We start from the raw sequence: 26,704 nt of genomic DNA, 5'->3' as shown, positions 1-26,704 counted from the left end.
GGACTATCAAGGCATTCTAGAGCAAACCATACTGCCCAATGTAGAACCCTCTGCAGGTCATGGGTCCTCCAACAGTATAATGACCCAAACACACAGATAAAAGCAGCCAAGAATGGACAAGAACAGAACATTGGACTTCTGAAATGGGGTCTATGAGAGCTGATCTGAATCTTATGGAACATCTATGTAAAGAGCTAAAATATGCAGCCTGGATAAGGCTCCCATCTTACCTGAGACAGCTGGAGCAGCTTGCTCAAGTAGAATGGGCCAAACTAGCTGCTGACAGCTACAGAAGTCTCACTGAGAGCTACATAAATCACTTGATTGCAGTGATTGCCTCTAAAAGTTGTGCAGCAATATATTTTCTCTGACGTCCTAGTGGATGCTGGGAACTCCGTAAGGACCATGGGGAATAGCGGCTCCGCAGGAGACAGGGCACATCTAAAGAAAGCTTTAGGATCACCTGGTGTGCACTGGCTCCTCCCCCTATGACCCTCCTCCAAGCCTCAGTTAGATTTTCTGTGCCCGACGAGAAGGGTGCACACTAGGGGCTCTCCTGAGCTCTTTGTGAAAGTTTTAGTTTAGGTTTATTATTTTCAGTGAGACCTGCTGGCAACAGGCTCACTGCATCGAGGGACTAAGGGGAGAAGAAGCGAACTCACCTGCGTGCAGAGTGGATTGGGCTTCTTAGGCTACTGGACATTAGCTCCAGAGGGACGATCACAGGTTCAGCCTGGATGGGTCACCGGAGCCGCGCCGCCGGCCCCCTTACAGAGCCAGAAGAGCGAAGAGGTCCGGAAAAATCGGCGGCAGAAGACTTTCCTGTCTTCAGATAAAGGTAGGCGCACAGCACCGCAGCTGTGCGCCATTGCTCTCAGCACACTTCACACTCCGGTCACTGAGGGTGCAGGGCGCTGGGGGGGCAGCCCCCTGAGACGCAATAAATCGATAGAATACCTTTTATGGCTAAAATAAATGCATCACATATAACTCCTGGGCTATATGGATGCATTTAACCCCTGCCAAAACATACAAGAAAACGGATGATAGGCTCCGCCCCTTTCTCGGCGTCCTTATCTCCTCAGCACACTGGCGCCATTTTCCCTCACAGCTCAGTTGGAGGGAAGCTCCCTGGCTCTCCCCTGCAGTCACTACACTACAGAAAGGGGTTAAAAAAGAGAGGGGGGCACAAATTAGGCGCAGTATAAACAATACAGCAGCTATAAAGGGAAAAACACTTATATAAGGTTATCCCTGTATATATATAGCGCTCTGGTGTGTGCTGGCAAACTCTCCCTCTGTCTCCCCAAAGGGCTAGTGGGGTCCTGTCCTCTATCAGAGCATTCCCTGTGTGTGTGCTGTGTGTCGGTACGTTTGTGTCGACATGTATGAGGAGAAAAATGATGAGGAGACGGAGTAGAGTGTCTGTAATAGTGTTGTCACCCCCTGGGGGGTCGACACCTGAGTGGATGTACTGTTGAAATTGCGTGACAGTGTCAGCTTTGTATAAAAGACAGTGGTTGACATGAGACAGCCGGCTACTCAGCTTGTGCATGTCCAGACGTCTCATACAGGGGCTCTAAAGCGCCCGTTACCTCAGATACAGACGCCGACACGGATACTGACTCCTGTGTCGACGGTGAAGAGACAACCGTGATTTCCAATAGGGCCACACATTGCATGATTGAGGCAATGGAAAAAGTATACACTCTTCTGATAATATAAATACCACCAAAAAAAGGGGTATTATGTTTGGTGAGGAAAAACTTCCTGTAGTTTTCCTGAATCTGAGAAATAAAATGAGGTGTGTGATGATGCGTGGGTTTCCCCCCGATAACAATTGATAATTTCTAAAAAGTTATTGGCAGTATACCTTTTCCCGCCAGAGGTTAGGGTGCGTTGGGAAACACCCCCTAGGGGGGATAAGGCGCTCACACGCTTGTAAGAACAAGGGCTCTACCCTCTCTGGAGATGGCCGCCCTTAGGGATCCTGCTGATAGAAAGCAGGAGGGTATCCTAAAATGTATTTACACACATACTGGTGTTATACTGCGACCAGCAATCGCCTCAGCCTGGATGTGCAGTGCTGGGTTGGCGTGGTCGGATTCCCTGACTGGAAATTTGATATCCTAGATAAGGACAGTATATTATTGCCTATAGAGCAATTAAAATATGCATTTCTATATATGCATGATGCACAGCGGAATATTTGCCGACTGGCATCAAGTATAAGTGCGTTGTCCAATTATACCAGTAAAGTGGTCAGGTGATGCGGATTCCAAACGGCATTTGGAAGTATTGCCTTAAAAAAAAAAAGGGGATGTACCCCAGGTCGCCTCTCAAAATAAGACGCCGTATTATCAGGCGCAGTCCTGGTTGGCAAGCGGACAAAAGGGTTCCTCTTTTCTGCTCGTGACAGAGGGAGAGGAAAATGGCTGCAGAGATCAGCCAGTTCCCAGGAACAGAAACCCTTTTCCGCCTCTGCCAAGCTCTCAGTATGACGCTAGGGCTTTACAAGTTCAGGCACGGTGGGGGCCCGTTCTCAATGAATTTCAGTGCGCAGTGGGCTCACTCGCAAGTAGACCCCTGGATCCTTCAGGTAATATTTCAGGGGTACAAATTGGAATTCGAGACGTATTCCCCTTGCCGTTTCCAAAAGTCTGTTTTACCGACGTCTCCCGCTGACAGGGAGGCAGTTTTGGAAGCCATTCACAAGCTGTATTCCCAGCAGGTGATAATTAAGGTACCCCTCCTGCAACAGGGAACGGGGTATTATTCCACACTATTGTGGTACCGAAGCCAGACGGCTCGGTGAGACCGATTTTAAAATCTAAAATCTAAAATCTTTGAACACTTACATACAGAGGTTCAAATTCAAAATTGAGTCACTCAGAGCAGTGATTGCAAACCTGGAAGAAGGGGACTACATGATGTCTCGGGACATCAAGGATGCTTACCTTCATGTCAAAATTTACCCTTCTCACCAAGGGTATCTCAGGTTATGGTACAGAACTGTCACTATCAGTTCAGACGCTGCCGTAGGGATGGTCCACGGCACCCCGGGTCTTTACTGAAGTAATGACCGTAATGATGATATTCCTTCGAAGGAAGGGAATTTTAGTTATCCTTTACTTGGACGATTCCCTGATAAGGGTGAGATCCAGGGAACAGTTGGAGATCGGTGTAGCACTACCTCAGGTAGTGTTGCGGCAGCACGATTGGATTCTCAATATTCCAAAATCGCAGCTGGTTCCGACGACTTGTCTTCTGTTCCTAGGGATGATCCTGGACACAGTCCAGAAAGAAGGTGTTTCTCCCGGAGGAGAAAGCCAAGGAGTTATCCGAGCTAGTCAGGAACCTCCTAAAACCGAACCAAGTCTCAGTGCATCAATGCACAAGGGTTCTGGGTAAAAATGGTGGCTTCCTACGAAGCAATCCCATTCGGCAGATTCCACGCAAGACTTTCCAGTGGAACCTACTGGACAAATGGTCCGGGTCGCATCTTCAGATGCTTCAGCGGATAACCCTGTCACCAGGGACAAGGGTATCCCTCCTGTGGTGGTTGCAGAGTGCTCATCTTCTAGAGGGCCGCAGATTCGGCATGCGGGACTGGGTCCTGGTGGCCACGGATGCCAGCCTGCGAGGCTGGGGAGCAGTCACACAGGGAAGGAATATCCAGGGCTTATGGTCAAGCCTGGAGACATCACTTCACATAAATGTCCTGAAGCTAAGGGCCATTTACAATGCTCTAAGCTTAGCAAGACCTCTGCTTCAAGGTCAGCCGGTGTTGATCCAGTCGGACAACATTACGGCAGTCACCCACGTAAACAGACAGGGTGCCACAAGAAGCAGGAGGGCAATGGCAGAAGCTGCAAGGATTCTTCGCGGGGCGAAAAACCATGTGATAGCACTGTCAGCAGTTTTCATTCCGGGAGTGGACAACTGGGAAGCAGTTTTCCTCAGCACGACCTCCACCCGGGAGAGTAAGGACTTCACCCAGAAGTCTTCCACATGATTATAAACCGTTGGGAAAAACTCGACAGGTATTGCGCCACGTCAAGGGACCCTCAGGCAATAGCTGTAGATGCTCTGGTAACACCGTGGGTGTACTAATCAGTGTATGGGTTCCCTCCTCTGCCTCTCATACCCAAGGTACTGAGATTGATAAGATGGAGAGGAGTAAGCACTATATTAGTGGCTCTGGATTGGCCAAGAAGGAATTGGTAACCGGAACTTCAAGAGATGCTCACGGAGGATCCGTAGCCTCTACCTCTAAGAAGGGACCTGGTCCAGCAAGGACCTTGTCTGTTCCAAGACTTACCGCGGCTGCGTTGACGGCATGGCGGTTGAACGCCGGATCCTGAAGGAAAAAGGCATTCCGGATGAAGTCATCCCTATCCTGATCAAAGCCAGGAAGGATGTAACCGCAAAACATTATCACCGCATTTGGCGAAAATATGTTGCGTGGTGCGAGGCCAGTAAGGCTCGACGGAGGAAATTCAACTGGGTCGATTCCTACATTTCCTGCAAACAGTAGTATCTATGGGCCTGAAATTGGGGTCCATTAAGGTTCAAATTTCGGCTCTGTCAATTTTCTTCCAAAAAAGAACTAGCTTCAGTCCCTGAAGTTCAGACATTTGTTAAAGGGGTACTGCATATACAGCCTCCTTTTGTGCCTTTAGTGGCACTTTTGGGATCTCCAGGTGGTTTTTGGGTTCCAAAAGTCACATTGGTTTGACACACTTAAATCTGTGGAGTTAAAATATCTCACAGAAAAAGTGGTCATGCTGTTGGCTCTGGCCTGGGCCAGGCGCGTGTCAGAATTGGTGGCTTTATCCTGTAAAAGCCCTTATCTGATTTTCCATTCGGACAGGGCGGAATTGAGGACTCGTCCTCAGTTTCTCCCTAAGGTGGTTTCAGCGTTCACCTGAACCAACCTATTGTGGTGCCTGCGGCTACTAGGGACTTGGAGGACTCCAAGTTGCTAGACGTTGTCAGGACCCGGAAAATATATGTTTCCAGGACGGCTGGAGTCAGGAAATCTGACTCGCTGTTTATCCTCTATGCACCCAACTAGCTGGGTGCTCCTGCTTCTAAGCAGACTATTGCTCGTTGGATTTGTAGTACAATTCAGCTTGCACATTCTGTGGCAGGCCTGCCACAGCCAAAAATCTGTAAATGCCCACTCCACAAGGAAGGTGGGCTCATCTTGGGCAGCTGCCCGAGGGGTCTCGGCTTTACAACTTTGCCGAGCAGTTACTTGGTCAGGAGCAAATACGTTTGTAAAATTCTACAAATTTGATACCCTGGCTGAGGAGGACCGGGAGTTCTCTCATTGGGGGCTGCAGAGTCATCCGCACTCTCCCGCCCGTTTGGGAGCTTTGGTATAATCCCCATGGTCCTTACGGAGTTCCCAGCATCCACTAGGACGTCAGAGAAAATAAGAATTTACTTACCGATAATTCTATTTCTCGTAGTCCGTAGTGGATGCTGGGCGCCCATCCCAAGTGCGGATTGTCTGCAATACTGGTACATAATTATTGTTACCAAAAAATTCGGGTTATTGTTGTAGTGAGCCATCTTTTCGAGAGGCTTCTCTATTATCATGCTGTTAACTGGGTTCAGATCACAAGTTGTACAGTGTGATTGGTGTGGCTGGTATGAGTCTTACCCAGGATTCAAAATCCTTCCTTATTGTGTACGCTCGTCCGGGCACAGTATCCTAACTGAGGCTTGGAGGAGGGTCATAGGGGGAGGAGCCAGTGCACACCAGGTGATCCTAAAGCTTTCTTTAGATGTGCCCTGTCTCCTGCGGAGCCGCTATTCCCCATGGTCCTTACGGAGTTCCCAGCATCCACTACGGACTACGAGAAATAGAATTATCGGTAAGTAAATTCTTATTTTAAGGGTCCCATCATTTTTTGTCTGTTGTCTAAGACACGTCCGAATTCTGTAGTCAAGTGGTATGCTGAAGGCAAATAAAGAAAAATGTTCAAGAAGATTCCAATATCCTTTTATAAAGATGTTAATCCATTGACTCAAAAATGTTGAAGATCTGACTGTGACTGCCCACAGTTAAAGTATGTACAGTATATATAGACCCCATTTATGATAAAATCTGGCAACTCCCATCTCTATATCAGGGAGTGTAGTATATCGATCATAATATAAAATCTTTAGTAGTAGCCAATAAGATAATTTTCTTCACCGCTCTCAATAAAACTTTAAGGAAAGGATATAGATGGCCCCTCCCAGCATCCAGGATGCAAAATTTGCACAAAGAAAAGCTGAAGGGCCTATTGAAAACCTAACTAATAATTTAAAGTTAATAAAGGTAAATAATTTAAGCCAAAAACACTTGACATGCCCGCATTCCCAAAAATTCTGGTAGATTGTAGCTTCAGAATGTTTACATTTCAAACAAGAACCTGTTTCTTTAGGTACATAATGTTTTCTCTCGGATTGAGAAATGTACGCCCAGTTAATATGGACCTCCTGTAAGGGAGCAGATTGTAAAATTTGTAAGGTGTTGTAATGCTGATGTAAGTGATTGCTCTGAGAAAGGGATGATGCCACCAAGTCTCCATAGTGCATGTCCAAAGCTTCTCAGAGGTTGGACACATTGGGGGTCATTCCGAGTTGATCACTCGCTAGCAGTTTTTAGCAGCCGTGCAAACTTTATGCCGCCGCCCACTGGGAGTGTATTTTAGCTTAGCAGAAATGCGAACAGTTGTATCGCAGAGCGACTACAACATTTTTTTGTGTAGTTTCAGAGTAGCACAAAACCTACACAGCGCTGGCCATCACTTCAGACTATTCAGTTCCAGATTTGACGTCACACACCCGCCAGCGTTTGCCCAGCCACGCCTGCGTTTTTCCTGGCACGCCTGCCTTTTTCCGAACACTCCCTGAAAACGGTCAGTTGTCACCCAGAAATGGCCACTTTATGTCAATCACTCTGCGGCCACCAGCGCGACTGAAGTGCATCGCTAGACCCCGTGGGAAACTACATCATCCGTTGTGCCCGTACGTCGCACGTGCGCATTGCGCCGAATACGCATGCGCAGAACTGATGTTTTTTAGCCTGATCAACTCGGAATGACCCACTTTATGTCCAAATATAAGTATTGAGTCCTATATGTGATCCATTTGATTAATATTATCAGGGACATGAGAGAGTCAGGGGTATCAATAGCAGACAGAGCCTTAGGCAAGGAATCCACATAATGGTGAATCTGGAAGTGTGCATAAAATTAATTTTGAGTCAAACTATACTCTTCATGTGACATTGGAAAAGTGTAAAATGTACCTTTCAGGATCAGGTGTCCTCACTCGCCCTGATCCCTTTGGTTCTCAACCTAAGAAATACAGTATTTTCCTTTCCGGGAGTAAACAAGGGATTACCTCAGAAGGGAATGTTCAACCATCTTGGCTTTCTATTGAATCTCTTCTTTATGGCCCACCAAGCCTAATAAGTATCTTTTGAAGAAAACATTAACATAAATATGGGAAAGAATGTGCGACTTAGAGACATGTTACAAAGCACCAGGGGAGAAAGGTGTGAAGAGTGCACAAACCAGAGCATACAATGTTTAGACACTTCTCTCCAGCAACAAGTCAGTGTTATATCTAAGAAAAATATGGAGTGAGAAACTGCAATAAGGGGGTAATTTAGACCCGAGTGCTAGGCTGTGTTTTCTCACAGCCTGCGATCAGGTCCGAACTGCGCATGCATATGCACCGCAAAGTGTAGGCGCGATGGACAGTAACAATGGGGATCGCTGACCTGCGACGGGATTCTGCGAGGAATCCGATCGCACGGCGATCTCAAGGAGATTGACAGGAAGGTGTTTGTGGGTGGCAACTGACCGTTTTCAGAGAGTGGTTGGAAAAACGCAGGCGTTTGCAGGGCGGGTGTCTGATGTCAATTCCGGTCCTGGACAGGCTGAAGTGATCGTAGCGGCTGAGTAAGTCCTGGGCTGCGCAGAGACTGCACAAGATCTGTTTGTACAGCTCTGCTACACATGCGTTCGCACACTTGCACAGCTAAAATACACTCCCCTGTAGACGGCGCCTATCTGATCGCAGCAGTGCAAAAATCGCCTGCTAGCGATCAGGTCTGAATTAGGCCCTAAGTCTGGAAGTCTTATTCCACCTTTTTTACGTGACATCTGAAGCTTTGGACCTTATTCAGCTTCATTTGCAGTTTTGCTATTTTAGCAAAACTGCAGCTGGCTGCGATCACGTGATGGGGACCGCCCACCACAGAGGTTGGCTGTCGAGCATGGACAAACCCGGCAGCGGTGCGATTGCAGCACTGAAATGGCCGTGAAGGCAGGCGCAGAGCAGCCATGTTTTCATTTGCAGCGGCCGCGTGTGATGTCTTGTTGCCACCCCGGAAATGGCATTGCCCCGGCCCCTGTTTCCCCTCACTGGCCCAAGTTGATGCCCACACGCCACCCATCGCTATGGATTATGTTGCGGTTGTATCTTTTCGGGATGCAACCGCAATATGCCAGCCCGGGCATTTCCACAGATGCACGTGCGGAGTACAGAATGGGTCAGGAGTATGCAAACGCAATACATCTCCAACCCGTGCGCAATAAGGTCCTTAGTGTGGATACATTTTAGATTTCCCATTTTCCAGAGAAATCTTTGAAATGTTTTCACCAACCCTTTAATGTCGGTCAGAGAAAGTCTGATTAGGGTCATTTGCATTACTTATGAGAATTTAGGGAATATTACCAATTTTATAAGTGCCACCCGACCCGTTAATAACTACGGTAAAAGATGCCTGCCGTCTAACAATTTGAAGATGTCAGCAAGTACTGGAGTAAAATTTTTGTGATATCATTTTGTGATTTGGGAGGGAATGTGTATACCCATATATTTGAATTGGGTTGGCATTACTTTAATAGAAATGAAAGGGCCCACTTCCGATAAAAAATATGTATCCCTACTCAAAGATAAAAGTTCAGATTTATTGATGATATTTTTATAGAATTTATAGAACTCCAAACCGTTCCATAGTATCATACACATTCTCCTTTTCGCCATCTAAGGACAAAATAGCTCTCTGCATAGTGATCTTGGAACACTGAGCATCATGTATGACAGATAGTCGCTACAGAATTCCTACCCATAATGAAACCGGTCCGATCCTGCTGGATTATAGAGAGTTAAAAGTTTCAATATGTCCGCCAATATTATAGTTAACAGCGTGTAATCAACATTAAGTAGGGATATTGGATGGTAAGATCCAGGATCTTGAGAGATCCTTACCAGGTTTTGGGAGGACATTGATAGTGGCCGAATTAAAATAAATGGACATAAGGTCAAGGTTCAAAATGTTATTAAAAATGGAGGTAAATACTGGATTTATACATGATGTCAGGAGTTTTATAGATGTGAGCCGACAGGGCTAGGAGGTTTCCTGATTATCAAACCAGAAATAGCCCGCGAGACCTCCAATTCCATAGTAGGGGCCATCAGTAAATCAACTTGGGAAGTAGAAGCTTGCGGAATCGATAAGTCTTCCCAAAACTGTGAGACAGTACTATCAAAAGGACCCGGTTTAGAATAAAGATTTGCATAAAAATCTTTCAACACGCAGAAGCAATCTAAGCATTAGAGAGAGTGAGTCTTCCATCAGGCATGCAGAGATCCTGGAACACCAGTGGAGGGCGCTGACATCGTAATAGATTTTCGAGTAATCTACCCGATTTGTTGCCATATCTATAAAACCTGGAATAGTTCGCTTACATTTTGATGAAAAGTCCCATCAAATTGACGTTTAGCTTCAAAATATTGAGCTTTAGATATAGGCGTGGGGATTGTGCAAGTAGTCTGCTGTCAACATCTTTCTCTGGGAAAAAGTTTGAGAGAGAGTCTCTCCACGTACTACTGCCAAAACAATAATGGGTCATATGAAGATGTAGCCAAGTTATTAATTCTATACCCCTCCCAAGCCACTTCTACTCTATTACAAAATTTGAGGGATTGTGATAAAGTAGAAGGGTTGCACCACTGAAGGTAGAGATAAGTTCTAGCCAAACAACAGCTTGGTGCAATAAAATAATGGGTTACATTTCAGCACAAACCATTTTGGTTAACAAAGAATGGGATAAAAGCATATAGTCTATTCTAGACATGGTGCCATGGGCTGCAGAGAGGTACGTGAAGTCTTGATCGATCGGCTGAAACATCCTCCACATGTCTAACAAGTGCAGTTTATGTGACAACAGAGGCACTCCAAACTTAGGAGGTTTGGCACCGCCTACTTCTAGAAATTGCTTATCTAGTTGAACAGATGAGATCAAATTAAAGTCCCTCCAAAACGAGTTGAATATCGCTGTAGGGGATAAGGACTGGCAGTAATCTCTGGAAAAAGGCCTTGGAATATGTGTTTGGAGGCATCGGGTGAGTCTCTGGTGTGAGATAGAAGGGGGGAATCAGCACGATCCGGCATCATCTTGGATTCAGTGCGGTGCTTCTCCCATTCCTGCCACTAGTGATTGTGTTTGTTCGGCTGGAGAGGGGTAAAGTACTTTGCCATGCATTATGCAACTATCCCGGCAGCTAGGTATGGCAGGCAGCTTGGTGGTCCTAGTAAAGGGCACAAATAAGCGAGCGACCGCAGAGAACCCCATACACACACTTTTCCTTTTTCTCCCTTTTCCCATACAGCTGGCCACTCTGTCTCTTTTTCTTGCTCTTTTCGTCTACACTCTTCTTTCCAGTCTTTACTCTCTGTCTTTGCATATAAAATTCGACTGGATGAATCTACCTAATGTGCTTATTTCTCCATTGTAAGATATTTCACTATGTTTTACTACTTTTTACTGTTTGTGGTTGTATTTGTTTAGCACTGTTGCTCATTAAGGACCACTGTGTACGTCATTTACATAATGCCTTTCATCCACTGAATAAAATTGTGTTTGGGAAAAAAAAAAAGTAAAGTAACTATGGAAATCAGTCTAATATCTTTTCTTTCCTAAAATTATTTCCATTTTTTTCTATACTATTCTAATACTGTCCTGGACCCTTCTTCTTCTTTTCTGCTTACTGTGGGAAGGAAACAGATTCAGCAATCTTCTAGTACTGTAAGGGTGTGTACACATGGTGAGATATTTTCTTTCGATTTTGACTATATAGTCAAAATCGCAAGAAAAGTTAGTGCAGATCCCAAGGTGAAAGTCACCTTGAAATCCCGATTCGATCCTGATGCGCGGTCCCGCCAGGTCGGCATCGCAAAAAAAGATAGACTGTGCAGGCAAGTCAATCCTTGCTAGATCGGTGTACTATCTAGTTCATCTCACATGTCAATGACATCTCACATAAGCCAAAATCGTAAGCACACAGTCCATATCTCAAGAAAAGGTAGTCAAAAACGGTGGTGCTGGGCTTCGGGGAGTTCATGGGAAATCGCAAGTGAAAATCGGGCATAGCAAGGATCTCACCGTGTGTACACACCCTAAGAACAAAATTGGCTGCATCAACCATGCTGGAGAAAATAATACTACAATGTCTTTACTACAGGTCTTTTATGTTTTAATAAATCCTAAACCAGACTCCAGTGTTACGTGGGAATGTCAGGGTTAATGTATACAACATTTCCACATGATGGTTTATAATACACTATGTCTGAGTTGAACATATGCATAAATATGTATAATATATCACACATGATGACATGACCCATCCGCTGATGTATAGAGGGTTTATCTTAGTACTTTTGTCCCCAACAGGTCCGCACGCCTCCTCACACTATCTTAAGAAGACGCATCAGTGCTCGGAGTGTCAGCAATGTTTCCCTAGTCATTCAGCCCTCGTCACTCATCAGCAGACGCATAGCGCCAGTAATCTGTATCACTGCTCTTACTGTGGGAAAACCTTTCCTCAGAGGTTAGGTCTTCTGCATCATATGAGGACTCACACTGGGGAGAGGCCATATTCATGCCAGGAGTGCGGGAGTTGCTTTGCCAGAAGTTGTACTCTTGTTAGACATCAACGCGTCCACTCTGGTGAGAAACCCTTTAGTTGCGCAGAATGTAGGAAATGTTTTACGCAGAGATCCAGCCTTGTGAAGCATCAGCGCACTCACACCGGGGAGAGGCCGTTCGTGTGTTCCCAGTGTGGTCGCACCTTTTCTGATAGCTCAAATCTTTGGCGACATAAGAAAGTTCACATCTTTGGCAACACAAGAAAGTTCACAACGATCTAGGAGAATAAACTGCCCGTCACATATATAACAAGAATTGTATAAGAACTGGAAACAGACTTCTTTTCCCACTGAATGCAGAACTTGGAATTGCTGCAAGCGGCTGTGTCCTGTTACAGATCCATTTAAAAATGCACGTTGTGTATAGATTAGAAAGGACCTCAGAGCTGTCTCTGGGCCTGATTCTGATTTGTGAATAAAGTAAGAAAAAGCATGTTGCATTGGAAAGGGTGCAAATACATACATTTTTGGCATGTGGGGTAAATACTGGCTGCTTCTGCATGTAGCCCACAAATGCTGGATGGCTTTATATTTACACTGCAATTTAGGTAATACTTTGTACATAACCCACTTAAATCTAAATCTTTCCACACATGTTAAATCTTACCTGCCTGCAGTGCAGCATGGTGTTACCAAGGTGCACAGTTACTTTCTCTTACTTACTATATTCCCTAATCAGAATCAGCCCCCCTGTTACATGTGTTATTTTTATGTTTGTACTGATTCCATTCAAGACTACTATTGGAGGGGTATAGTAGTATGGACAGGAAGGAGCCGGCTGCCGCAGCTGATCCTGGCTCTGAATGGATTCTGTGACTCCTAGGTGGATAACATCCAGGACAATGGCTAATGCCAGAGCAAGGAGAACACAGTGGGCATGTTCCCACAGTCCTCCTCTGGGACTGAAGCTCACACAAGATGCAGATGTATGGTGTGTCACTGTCACATCCTCCGCTGTCATCCCACTAGTATAATCAGTGATAGTGGGTGGTGAGTCTCTGTCTGTGATAACAGACAGTCTAGTTGTATGTGGGTGGGTCTGGAGGACATGTGCGGGTGTCTGGGTGGCATGTGGTCAGTTCTAGTGCATATGTGAGGATATCTGGAGGGGCATGTGGGCAGGTTTGGTGGACATGTACAGGTGTCTGGGCGGGCATGTGGCACACTTCAGCAATGTGAGGTGCCAACTCATCATGCTCTTTCTCCGTTAGCCAGACTTCCACACTACATCTCTGCATCTACTGGGCCAATGGAGGAAAGAACCCTGTCTGCTTCAGTTTGTACGAGGTCCCACAATTTTCAGTAACATTCCGGATTACAATTGTTCATCATTGCCCAGAACTGCACTTTTCAAAAAGTGCAACTGGAAGGTGCAACATGCGTAACTGGTAAGTATAGGATGAGGCCCAATTTAAGCCATCTCGGAGCAGCTAGAAGAATGAAGTCATATTGTTGAGTGGCAAAGTCTGTGCTGCCTACCAAAGCAGGGAGTGACATTGCAACATGCCTTCTGATCTCTTTCATATTATTTAAACCTTTCCCATGAAATGAAATCTTGTATTTGCATGGGGGTAGATTACTATGGCTAATCTGTGGACCCCCCACCCCCATACATCTCATGATGTCATCATTTTAATAAAAAACTATTTCTTAGCATTCACTACTGAAAGAGAGGGGAAGGGGCCTCAGTGAAGTTGTAGGTATATTCAGGAAAATGAGGTGGGAAAAAATGCATTTACAGAGGAGAAGGTCCTAACAGAACTCTCCAAACTGAAAGTGGATAAATCAATGGGGCCAGATGAGGTACAAACAAGGCTAATTAAAGAGCTTAAAGGACTGGTGACACCATTGACCGAATTATTCAACCAGTCACTAGCTACAGGAGTAATTCCAGAAGACTAGAAAAGTGTGAACATAGGGAGTTATTCAGTACAGCAGAATCTGCAATCCTTTCTTTCACATGCTGGGGGCCGCCCATCACAGGACAAAGCCACCTAGCATGCAGAATGGACTAACCTGCGACTGCAATTTAATTGCGGTCACAGCAGCTGTGGATGACCCACTGCAGCCACAGCTAGGCTGCGTATGCAGGCGCTCATCGGAGTGGCTGCGTGTGCAACCCTGAAAACGCAGCCAACCCATCCCCATTTTCTACCGACTGGGTTATTGCGTTAAGCGATGCGACCTGAATAACCTCCACAGTACCACTGCACAGAAGTGGAAGCAAGGAAGAGGCAAGCAACTACTGACCAATGAGCCTCTTAAAATCTAAAACTAGATTGTCAAATGAAGGGCGTGGCCTAGCGGGACATGGAGTAGCGGCTAAGTGCGGGCGCTCTCCACCTTCAATATCCGAACTGCCCATCCTGAGGAGCCCCCCCGAGCCCACTTTTCTATACCTGGTGGGGGAAGGTGTTGTGTCACCGGGGAGCTGCTGTGGACTGCCGGACGAGTGATATTTGCCGGGCTGCTGGGCGTCTTTTCTCCCCGCTCCATTCCTCCCAAGATGGCACCGTGACTTCCGGTCCCGGCCCTGCAGCGCGTCTCCACAGCGTATGCCGCGCTGGACCTGTATCTGAAGGGGACGCTCTCCTGCATCGCCAGAGCCTGCCTGCCGGTCTCCTGAGCCAGCTCTGCACCGGACAACCCAGCTGTGGGCCGTGGTGAGTTGAACCCCCCCCCTGTGTGCTGCCTGTGTGCAATGGAGCCTGGGGCTGCCTGGGTGACTGCCTGCATTAAGGGACAAGCTCCTGCCCTCCCAGACCCTGCCTCCCACTCTTATGGGCATGCTCTGTACTGGTCGCCACTGCTGAGGACCACAGCGTATTTGGAACCCCCTGTGCCAACTGTACGCCAGCGGGGACGGGGGGCTGCTTGCCTAAGTGACTATGCGTAACTGGCTTGGTTCTCTACCCCGTAGAGAGTGACAGCCATAGACTCCTCTGATTTTCTTCTCCTGGAGCCATAATTCTGACCCTCTTTATGTTATTCTACCTTACCCTATTTAATTTTATATTTTATGGTGCCCAGCTGTGGATCCTACAAATACGGTGTTTTATTAACTCTGCTTCATATCCTGCTGCTACTGTGTCTTCTCTGAGCTGCCCAACTTGATTTGCCTCAATATATCTAATAATGGTGAGGAATCACCACAAATCTGCTGCGGCCCGGCTCGCACGATACTTGCATACCCCTAGAAGGAATGCTGCGACGCCGGAAGGGGGTGGGGATACCCCCCCCCCCCCCCCCCATCCTCCGGCCTCTCCCAGTCAATCATCTTCTTCTGTCGAGGCTACTGATGATGTGCTGCAAAAAGTGTTGGAAGCCCTAGCGGCTAGCGAGTCCCGTCTCTCTGACAAGATAGGTCAGGTGCAGGCTGACTTGACCATAATTCATCACGATATCCAAAAAGTCAGAGAGCGGGTTGGGGAGGTCGAAACCCGTACTTCTACTTTGGAGGATAAGATCTCACCGTTTAGTTCTCGTGTCACCGCCATTGATGGTCAGCTGTCCGATATTAAAGGCAAAATGCTAGATATGGAAGGCAGACTCAGGAGGATTAATGTCCGATTTGTGGGGCTTCCGGTAAAAGAGGAGGGTACTGACCCAGAGAAGTTCATTGAGACTTGGCTGAAGAATTCCTTTGGTGCTGACTCCTTTACATCATTCTTTACGGTTGAACGAGCTCACAGAATCCCTTTGAGACCACTACCGCCGGGTGCACCGCCGCGCATACTGATAGCAAAATTTCTCCATTATCGAGACCGGGACGCCGTTCTATCTTTGGTGCGCACCAAAGACCCCCTGTTATTGAACGGTTCCAAGATTTCTGTGTTTCCTGACTGTGCTGGAGGTGCAAAAAGACCGTGCACAATTTATCCCGATTAAAAGACGTCTCAGGAATCTTAATTTACAGTATGCAATGCTTTTTACCTCTAGGCTTAGGGTAGTAGCAGACGGTGAAACAAAATTCTTTGCTACACCTTGGGACACTGCCCTGTGGCTCGACCGCTGGGCCCCGGCTAGACGGGCACTTGCAGCTGATTCATAATACCTGTTCGTTCATTTCTTTATTTTCTCTTAGCCACTGTTAATTGGTGATATTCATGTTGCAGTATGTTACCCGGTTGATGCTACGGTGATTCTGTTTTTGTTTACCATCTTGCTCCACTGATGTTTACATATTTTATTTTGTATTTTTGGGCTCGGGTGGTGTCTCCCCACTTCTCTTATGTGAGGGTGGGAGGCCTGCGCCTTTGTCTTTAGGTCATTTTATTCATTGCCTTTTTATATTGGTATAGTTTTCTTTTTCTTTGTTAGGGCGAACAGTTTATTGGGATAAGGTATGCCTCAGTTTGGGTGGGTATACAGGGAGGGGGGACAGGATGGGAGGGATTGTATTTTGTTGTTTGTTTCTTTTATTATTTGTATTGCAAACGCTGTGGTCTCGATTTCTTTACTTATATCTGGTGCTAGTGTTAGTGGTCTGTACGGGATACATGGGACTGATTATATATTGCGTTTTATCTTGACTTATGGCCTCTAATCACCTTAAAGTTCTGTCCTGGAATGTCCGGGGATTGAATGATAAAGTTAAACATTCGCTTGTGCTCCGGCACTTTAAACAATATGGTGCTGACATTGTTTGCCTTATGGAGAACCACCTGGTGGGGGCAAAAGTCCTAGCTCTCAAGAAACCGTGGGTGGGTTGGGCTTACCACTCCACTCATACATCTCACTCGCGGGGTTTGTCAATTTTAGTTCGAAGATCAGTCCCGTTTGTCCTTGACCAGGTCCAACTGGGCCAGTGGGGCCGTTATGTTTTTCTGAAATGTCAAGTATATTCAATGTCATTGCTTGTCCTTGCCGTTTATGTTCCGCCCCCTTATTCCCCAGAAGTTCTCAAGAAGGAAACTGAGTTTATCACACTGTATTCTAATGTTTCTATTGTATGTCTTGGCGATTTTAATAATGTCATTGACCATGCTTTGGATAGAACTAGAATATCATCTGACGCTCCTGTGGTGCGCAGGGGGGACTTTGCACTTCTGGTGGAAAACCTGGGCCTAATTGATGCATGGAGGGTTCGCCACCCTGGCGTACGGCAATATTCTTGCTTTTCTCCTACCTACTCATCCTTCTCTAGAATTGATCTGGCTCTCACCTCTAAAGGTTTGCTGCCGAGATTGGTTGATGTCCAGTATGCTACTAGGGGCATCTCAGATCATTCCCCGATAACTCTGTGTTTGGATATGGGAGATGTTGGGGGTGCACGGTTTTGGAGGTTTATTTCCTTTTGGCTGACTCAGATGGGCACTGGGGCGGAGCTGGTGGAGATGTGGAGGGCCTTTTTACTGGAAAATCAGGGCTCGGTGTCCGACACTGTTTTATGGGATGCCTTTAAGGCATATGTACGTGGTACCCTAATTAAATCGGTAGCTGTTTTGAAGTCTGGCTATGCACAAAGGGAACGCGAACTTGAGGCAAGTTGCAGGAGGCTGGAACTTCAGTATCTTGCTGATAGTCTTGACACCACGAGAGAGAGGTGGTTGCTTGCGCAGGCTGACTGGCGCGACTACTTGGCTGATAAAGCTAAATATCGTTTGCTTTACAACCAACACACGTATTATGCAACCGGTTATAGACCTGGTAGTTTTATGGCAACTTTGGCGGGTGCTGATAGGGCATCCACTACAGTGCCTGCTGTCTGTACTAGCGACAATGTGACTCATTTTAAAACTCCCGGTATTGTAGGGGACTTTGTAGATTACTACCGACGGCTGTATAGTTCTAGATTAGACCACTCTGCGATGGAAATAGAGATGTATTTGACTGACATCCCGTTACCCACATTGTCTCTTGATGCTATTGAATTTTTAGATTCCCCCCTAACGTTGACTGAGTTGGAATCCGCTGTCAATTCTTTTCCTGGAGGGAAAACCCCAGGTCTCGATGAGATACCCCTAGAGCTTTATAAAAAAACCACTTACCTTTTTATGGCCTTAAACTTCTTGATATATATAATAACTTATTTGTACAGGGAATACTGCCTGATTCTATGGCGGAGGCCCTAATTATAGTTCTCCTGAAACCTGATAAGGACCCAAAACGGGTTGAATCTTACCGCCCAATATCTTTACTAACAACTGACGTTAAGATTCTGGCTAAAATGCTGGCGATTAGGCTAAGCTCTGTGATTCTACAAGTGATTCATGATGACCAGTCAGGGTTCATGCCGGCCCGGTCCACTGTACCTAATTTACGCAGACTCTATACTCGCCTCCAGGCCCCTCACGAGCGCTCCTGCTCCTCGGTTATGGTTTCTTTGGATGCAGCTAAGGCATTTGACTCAGTGGAGTGGGGTTTCTTGTGGGGGACCTTGGACCGATTTGGCATTGGACCTAATTTTTAAAAATGGGTCCAACTACTTTATTCTGCTGCCACGGCTAGGGAGTTAATGGCCACATATCCTCCAGTTTTTCTCTACAGAGAGGGGCAAGGCAGGGGTGTCCACTGTCCCTGATCCTTTTTGCTCTGGCCATAGAGCCTTTGGCCTGTATTGTTAGATCCTCCTCTCGGGTGGCGGGTTTCCGGTCTGGTGGCAGGACAGATAAAATTGCTCTTTATGCAGATGACATTCTCTTATTTATATCTGATTACTCCACTACTATGCCTCACATCCTGGATATAATTGATACTTTTGAGGGATTCTCTGGTTTGTCCATTAATTGGGACAAGTCCTGCATCCTTCCGCTTAGAGGCCTCTGTCCTGCTTGCCCTCCTGGGGACCTGCCGCTTCGCTGGGTGCACTCTTTTAAATACCTGGGTGTATGGATTACTAACCGGTCTTCACAATTTATTGATTTGAATATACGTCCACAAGTGGACTATCTACGGTCCCGTATTAGGGTATTAGGTAAATTGCCACTCACTGTCACAGGAAGAATTGATTTAATTAAAATGGTTGTATTGCCTAAAATGCTTTATGTCCTCCAGCATTCCCCTGTCTACCTCCCCCAGAAGTTATTTGCTACTATAGAGGGTCTCTTATCTTCACTGGTTTGGTCCAACCATAGGGCCCGGATTAAATTAGATACTCTAACTAGGTGGCCTTGCCCTTCCCAAACTTAGATTCTACTACTTGGCGGCTCAGCTATCCCATCTAATTTCCTGGGTTACCAACTCCTCTGGGGATACATTAATCTCCAGTGTACTATTAGTATCTAGGACGTATCTGTCACCTCCTATAGCTTTTACTGAGTGACAAGGTTTCTCTCCTCACAATGTCGCTTGTTAAACAAGCTATTATGGTATGGAGGCAGGTACAATCTCTGTTGCGGGGTGCGGGATGGGACCCTGACACTCTACTGGCCTACACTCATGCCCTTCCTCATTTTGCTTCCTTACAGATGGGATCGGTGTGGGGGCGCTGTGGTATTCGTTCCCTTAACCACCTGTACTCCTCGGGTACACTTAAATCTTTTGGGCAACTACAAGTGGAGTTTAACATACCCACGTCATACTATTATGGATATCTCCAGCTTCGCCACGCATGCGCATCTCAGTTCAATGCTGTTCCACCTCTCCTTCAGACATCACCTGTTCACCTACTTTTGGCTAATACTGTAAACTCTGGGGCTGTTTCTGCTCTTTACTCTGCTCTGTGCCCATCATTCTGGCAGTCTCCCTCACCTTAAGTCTAAATGGGAGGTTGATTTGGGACCTGTTTCTTTGGACACATGGGAAGAGGCTTTGGGGGCCTCGCGTACAGCTACCACCTCGGCACGCTTCCAACAAATACACTTATTTATTCTCCATCGAGTTTATATTACCCCCATCCGTCTCGCTAACATAGGAGGACGGGGTGACTTTAGGTGCCCGAAGTGTGCCTCCTTGGATGGTACTTTCTGGCATCTATTGTGGTCTTGTCAGGTGGTGCAGGCCTTCTGGCAAGCGGTGATTCGGATAATAACTTCTACGGGAATCTCCTCTGATGTTTTTACCCCCCTTGTGTGTATCCTTGGAGTGTTAGATGAGGAGATACTGGATGTACATTCTAGAAGATACGTTTTTAATTTATGTGCTTTGGCCAAAGTATCGATAGCACGCTCTTGGATGGCGACTAAGGGCCTTGATATTAATCAGTGGATCCCGCTTGTGAAGTCGGTTGTGTCCCATGAAAAATTTGTTTATATCTCTAGGAAGGCCCCCGGAAAAGTTTTATAGGGTGTGGGATAGGTGGTTATCTTCTCCACTCAATCAGTGTGCTCGTGTCTCTATAACGCACTGACGTCTGGTCACCTTTTCTGAAACTATTTTGTGGGTTACTTATAAGAAATCACACACTCCTTTGCATATTTTATAGCTGTTTGCAATTTTTTTTTCTTTATTGACTGTTTATGCATACATCATTCGTATTATACAACCTGTAACAATCTTGCATACGATGTTTTAGTTTGTTATGCTTTGTTTGTATGTCTTGAAAATCAATAAAAACGTATTGAATTAAAAAAACAAGTAGATTGTCAAATGCAGCAACTTACAAGATCCCAACAGCATGGATATACAGGGAGGAGATCATGTCAAACAAACCTTATTGACTTTTTTGACTGTGACTAAAGTAATAGATAAAGGTGGAGCCGTAGATATAGCTTATCTAGATTTTAGTAAGGCTAGACTGCCAAATAAACTCAGAAGCTTTGGATTGGATACTAAGAGGTTGATTCAGACCTAATCGCTGGGCTGCTGACTGTGCTGTCCTGCGATCAGATAGTCTCCGCCTCCAGGGGGAGTGTAAATTTGCCGTACAAGTATGCGTTCCCATGTGTACGCCGAGCTGCAAAAATCCAGTGTGTGCGCAGCCCAGGACTTACTCCTACAGTGCGATGAGAACAGGCTGATCGGTGCCATAGCCGACGTCACACATCCTCTTTGAAAACGCTTGGACACGCCTGCATTTTTCCGGACACTCCCTATAAATGGTCAGTTACCACCCACAAATGGCTTCCTCCTGTCAATCACCTTGCGAGTGCCTGTGTGATTGGATTTTTCTCACCATCCTATCACTGACTGGCGATGCCCTTTGTTGTCCAATACGCTTGCACATTGCGCTGCTTACGCATGTGCAGGTAGGACCTAATCGCCCGCTGTGCGAAAACGCATAGCAGCAATCAGGAATGAATCAGGCCCTTAGACGGTTGAATGGATCAGATCTTGGTTGTAGGATAGAAAACAGAGAGTTGTAGTAAATGGAGTGCATTCACAGGAGGGAAATGTTGCCAGTGGAGTACTCCAGGGATCTGTACTTGGACCAGTGCTTTTTAATATCTTCATTGGTGACATTGTAAATGGTATTAAAGAAGAAGTATGCCTTTTTTTGCATATGACACAAAGATGTTCAAAAGGGTAAACACACCAGGAGGGGTAGAACAAATGATTGAAGATCTAGGTAGACGAGAAATAGTCAAGAGTGTGGCAATTACAGTTCAATTACTAAAAAATGCAGAATAATGCACTTAGGTCTCAAAAACCCAAAAGCTAAATATAGTATTAATGGTACTATACTAGAAACTACTGAGGAGGAAAGGGATCTAGGAGTCACTATTTCAGGTGACATAAAGGATAAATATAGTATTAATGGCACTATACTGGAAACTACTGAGGAGGAAAGGGATCTAGGAGTCACTATCTCAGGTGACATAAAGGATAAATATAGTATTAATGGCACTATACTGGAAACTACTGACGAGGAAAGGGACCTAGGAGTCACTATTTCAGGTGACATAAAGGATAAATATATTATTAATGGCACTATACTGGGGACTACTGAGGAGGAAAGGGATCTAGGAGTCACAATTTCAGGTGACATAAAGGATAAATATAATATTAATGGCACTATACTGGAAACTACTGAGGAGGAAAGGGATCTAGGAGTCACTATTTCTGGTGACATAGGATAAATATAGTATTAATGGCACTATACTGGGAACTACTGAGGAGGAAAGGGATCTAGGAGTCACTATTTCAGGTGACATAAAGGATAAATATAATATTAATGGCACTATACTGGAAACTACTGAGGAGGAAAGGGATCTAGGAGTCACTATTTCAGGTGACATAAAGGCAGGTAAGCAATGTAACACAGCAATGAGGAAGGCTAGTCAGATGCTTGGCTGCATTGAGAGAGGAATCAGCAGCAGAAAGAAAGAAGTAATAATGCCACTGTATAGGTCATTGGTACGGCTTCATCTAGAATACTGTGTTCATTTCTGGAGGCCATATCTTTAAAAGGATATTAATACATTAGAAACTGTACAAAGAAGGGCAACTAAAATGGTGCATGGCCTACATCACAAAACATACCCAGAAAGACTAAGAAATCTCAGTATGTATAGTTTGGAGCAGAGAAGGGAAAGGGGGGACATGATAGAAACTTTTAAATATACCAAGGGTTTTAACAAAGTACAGGCGGGAGACATTTTTCAAAGAAAGAAAAGAATTAGATCACAAGGACATGCACTGAAATTGGAGGGAGATAACTACAGTTGAATCTTGAGGAATAATTACTTCACAGAAATGATAGTATAGTGCACAGGTTCTCAAACTCGGTCCTCAGGACCCCACACAGTGCATGTTTTCCAGGTCTCCTCACAGAATCACAAGTGAAATAATTTGCTCCACCTGTGGACCTTTTAAAATGTGTCAGTGAATAATGAATACACCTGTGCACCTGCTGGGTTACCTGCAAAACATGAACTGTGTGGGGTCCTGAGGACCGAGTTTGAGAACCACTGGTATAGTGGAATAGTCTCCCAGCAGAGGTGGTAGAGGCTAAGACAGTAGAGCAATTTAAACATGCATGGGATAGACATAAGGATATCCTTATAAAGGAATAAGGATCAAATAGGGTTTGAGGTAACAATATGGTTAAAAAAGGGGCAGACTAGTTGGTCCAAGTGGTTCTTATCTGCCGTCAAATTCTGTGTTTCTATCTCTTCAACCTACATCTCCCATCTGACTTTACAGCTGTTCTGCCCATGTTTCAAGGCCTAATCTACAAAACTGGTGCAATTGCGCAAAATAGAGTGGTTGATTTCACACAACAGCATATGCTAAACCTACAGTGAAACTAGATCTAACCAGTCATACAATATGAAGCTTATTAAAGTTGACAGTTAAATGTTGTTTGGAGAAAGATTACAGTGCTGGCTCTGGGGAAATTGCAATCCATTGAAGACCATTCAAGCTAGTATTTCTGAGGTTGAATAAAAATAAAATAAAATAGAGTTTATATATCTATCCATATATATATATATATATATATATATAAACTCTATGTGGCAAAGGGGGTACTATGCCGCATTCTGCTGTCCAGAACAGGACTTGTTCCCTAAGAAAAGGAGCAGACTTGGTTAAGTATCACGCTGTTACCTGTAGGAAGTGTTCTACACACAGCTGCTCTACATGAGTGTGATTGGTATGAGATGGGTGGAAGGGATAAAAGCACGGTGGGATCTGGTGGGTGGGGCTTCTGGTGCTGAATAGTAGCCGGATTATAGATAGGGCTGGTGGGTTCAGCTAATGTCAAAAAGCTGTGGAGTGTTTCAAAGTATTGTGTCACAATGTACAGTATATGTGATGAAATAAAGGAGCCATCTGCATAATCTGCCCAGAGTAAGGAGTAAACTGTAAGCAGGTTGTTACAAAGTGGTATCATCCATGGGCTCCTTCTGCCATCTGCGTTCTGTTTGCAGAAACCAGGCACTGCCCTGCTAAGTGAGTGGGGTTACTTGTCCCATAAAATTGGTTTTTTTGCAAGTGTGTTTGAGTAAAAAAAATATTTTTTTTTCTTTCCTCTTTTCCCTGCTTTGTTAAGCCTGGGTGTGGTGCAGTTACCTGTGCACAAGGGTGTACTACGGTGCGCCGGGACCTTGACTGCCGGATATCCTGGCAGTAGGGGAGCACAAAAGAGCCCCTTGCGGGCTTGCTGCGCTCGTCATGCTGCAGACACGGCTCCCTCCAGGGGTGTCGTGGACACCCCAAGAGGGAAAATAGTTCTTGCTATGCCGGCTGTCGGGATTCCGGTGCCGGGATCCCGACAGCCGGCATATTAAGTGCCACCCGTGCACAAGACAGCTAAGGATAAGTTGTGGTTTTCTGTGCGGTCTGTGTAAACTGAGTTAAAGGGGAAGTTTGTTTTTTATGTTTGTTGTTGCTCCCCAGGAGGTAATATGCAGCAGCTGCTGGCAGCTAAAACCATACAAGGATCAGAATTGGATTGTTGGCGTTTGTTAAGGGAGGCACAATTTCGCTATTTTAGCAGCTCAGCTAGCAAGATGGAGGAAGTCCTCCGGACCTTAATTAATGTTGCCATGCAGCAGGCCCAAATGCTAGCTGTTGCTGAGGCCCAGATGAAGAGCAACAGACGGTTGTGAGCAGAGCTCAGTCAGCTCCGACAAGGTGAGCATGCAAAAGATGACACCCGCAGAAGACATTGAGGCATTTTCTTTCTCATTTGAAAAGATGGCAAATTGGCTTAAATTGGCAAAAGAAGAGTGGGTGGCAAAATTGGCTCCTTTTTGATGGACTAAGCATAGCAGGCCTATGTGGAGATGCGCAAAGACCAGACAGTGAGTTATCAGCAACTGAAGACCGTAATTCTGGTGCCGATAGGGATGACAGCCTAGGAAGGCTCAATGACTGGTGATGTACAGTAGACAGGGGACTGCAATGAATACCCAGTTGACCGACCTGGCAAAATTAACAAAGAGCTGGTTACAGCACGCCTGAAATGTGGAGAACTGGGGAACTTCCAAATCTTCAAGAACCGATGGACTGTTCAGTTGAACAACCAACATTTCTTGCTTGTTGCACCATATCCTCATCCACGGGTAACCCATTGCTGTTCCGGATGATCATCCTGATAGAACAACATGTAGTGTTGGCTTTGCTGTATTCGGTGAAGTCTCCTTGTTATCCAGCACTGTAGTTAAAGAATGCCTGATGACCTAACTACCATCAGTAAAAATCCTGTGCATCCATGGGGCCACCGTTGAATATGACCGTGTCTGTCTTTGTGTTACTGTGACGGGACAAACTATGCAAGTGATAGCAATAGCAACGTGGCTGCCATACTATGTCATTCCGGGGCAAGACTTTCCTCTCACAGGAAATTATAATCATCTGAATTGGTCCAGACATGCCAGCAACTGAGTCACTGGCTGGACTTCCAACCCTACTTGATCCTGTTACTCCTACCCCAGAACCAAAGGGAGAAACCAAAAAGCAACAATCTCTGAAGCGTGGGCACAAGGCTTTGTCTGTAACTAGGCCAGAGCTGTGTTCCAGAAGATAGGAGGAAGAAGTTTTTGCTGGAGAAAGATGGGAAGAAATAGAAATCTTGCTGGTTGAGAAGATCGGTCCCCAGTATTCAGAACTGCATTACTCCAGGACTTTGCTCGAGACCTTCTTCATGATAGTGCATTGGAAAATGCTTACTGATATGTGGTGAAAGTGACATGCCTACTGATATGTGGTGAAATTGAATTAAGTGTGGAAGGCTGAGACCTGCTGATGGGGAACCATACTTCATAGAAGAAGGGGACCTGTTATATTGGGTAGCGGTGATACAGGAGAAAATAATTAATCAGCTCTTGGTGCCACAGGTACTTGTCCCTTTGTTATTGGCAGTGGTCCATACACACCTTATAGGGGGCATTTGGGAGAGGAGAAAACTAAATCAGATGCTACTGAGATTTTACTGGCCAGGAATCTGCATGGCAATCAAGAGATACTGCCATGCCTGCACAGTCTGCCAGCAGACTGCCCCTAAACCAGATTACCGAGCTCCCCTGGTACCTCTTTCTATAATACCAGATCCATTCAAATGGATTGCCATAGACCTAAGGGGCCCCTTAGCGAAGTCGGCCTGAGGACATCGATATGTCCTGGTAGTGTTACGATATTCCCATGGAGTGCAACAAAATCACAAAGTCCAGGTGATTGCAGTCAATACAAGAAGAAGTTTAGTTTGGGAGAACACAGGTGGCAGGAATTGCAAATAAACTTAGGGTGCAGATAATAAGTGGCACAGATTAACATAGACAAGGCAGGTATTCACAGATGTAACATGATGATTTGCAAACCCGATATTTCCTAAGACAACTGAAGAGGCCGGGCAGCAAACAACAGACTTGGATAGTCAGTGACAAATGAACCAGAATGAATGGCAGATAATGGATGGTGGTTATAAAATAAAGACCAGAACAAGGAGTATTGCAAAAATGGAATCCAGACATCAGATGTAGTAGATAATGAGAAGTTCCAGGCACAGAGAATCAGGGCTGGTATGAGACTCCCTTTCTGCAGTACAGAATATGGCAGGATATATAACGTATAGTCCAAGGAACAAGCAGACAGGAACAGCAAGATCTTCCTATGAGACAAGAAAACATCAGTGACCAGCACTGAGTTCTGGAACCCAGCAGGCTAAATAACGAGATGTCAGTGTCATGAACCTGACTTAAGGTGCCTATGTTGTGGTGACCAGTCCTGTGCCTTACCTCAGCCTCTTGTCCAGTACTCCAGAGTTTATTCAGCCTTGCTTCATTCTCTGACTCCAGTATCTTCTGTGCATACTAATTTCCAAACTGCAGCACCTTCCCAGGATGATTGCACAGGTGCACAGACTCCAGATTGCAGCAG

At 45.6% G+C, this 26,704-nt stretch overlaps 1 protein-coding gene across 10 annotated transcripts in view; it reads left to right on the top strand.

The window, feature by feature from the left end:
- LOC134994743 (zinc finger protein 436-like) overlaps positions 1–26,704 on the top strand; it is a 497,924-nt gene that overhangs the window by 452,755 nt on the left and 18,465 nt on the right. For 8 of the 10 annotated variants that reach the window (XM_063951005.1, XM_063951010.1, XM_063951003.1 and 5 more), the window contains one exon: positions 11,748–12,023. The exons of the other annotated variants lie outside the window; for them this stretch is intronic. In XM_063951005.1, coding sequence (XP_063807075.1) covers positions 11,748–12,023 — 276 coding nt within the window. The remainder of the gene's footprint in view (positions 1–11,747; positions 12,024–26,704) is intronic. 10 annotated transcript variants of the gene reach the window in all.

Source organism: Pseudophryne corroboree, chromosome 2, assembly GCF_028390025.1.
Source record: "Pseudophryne corroboree isolate aPseCor3 chromosome 2, aPseCor3.hap2, whole genome shotgun sequence".
Taxonomy (NCBI): domain Eukaryota; kingdom Metazoa; phylum Chordata; class Amphibia; order Anura; family Myobatrachidae; genus Pseudophryne; species Pseudophryne corroboree.
Note: the sequence above shows the minus strand (reverse complement) of the source record. Positions and strands in the feature narration are given on the sequence as shown.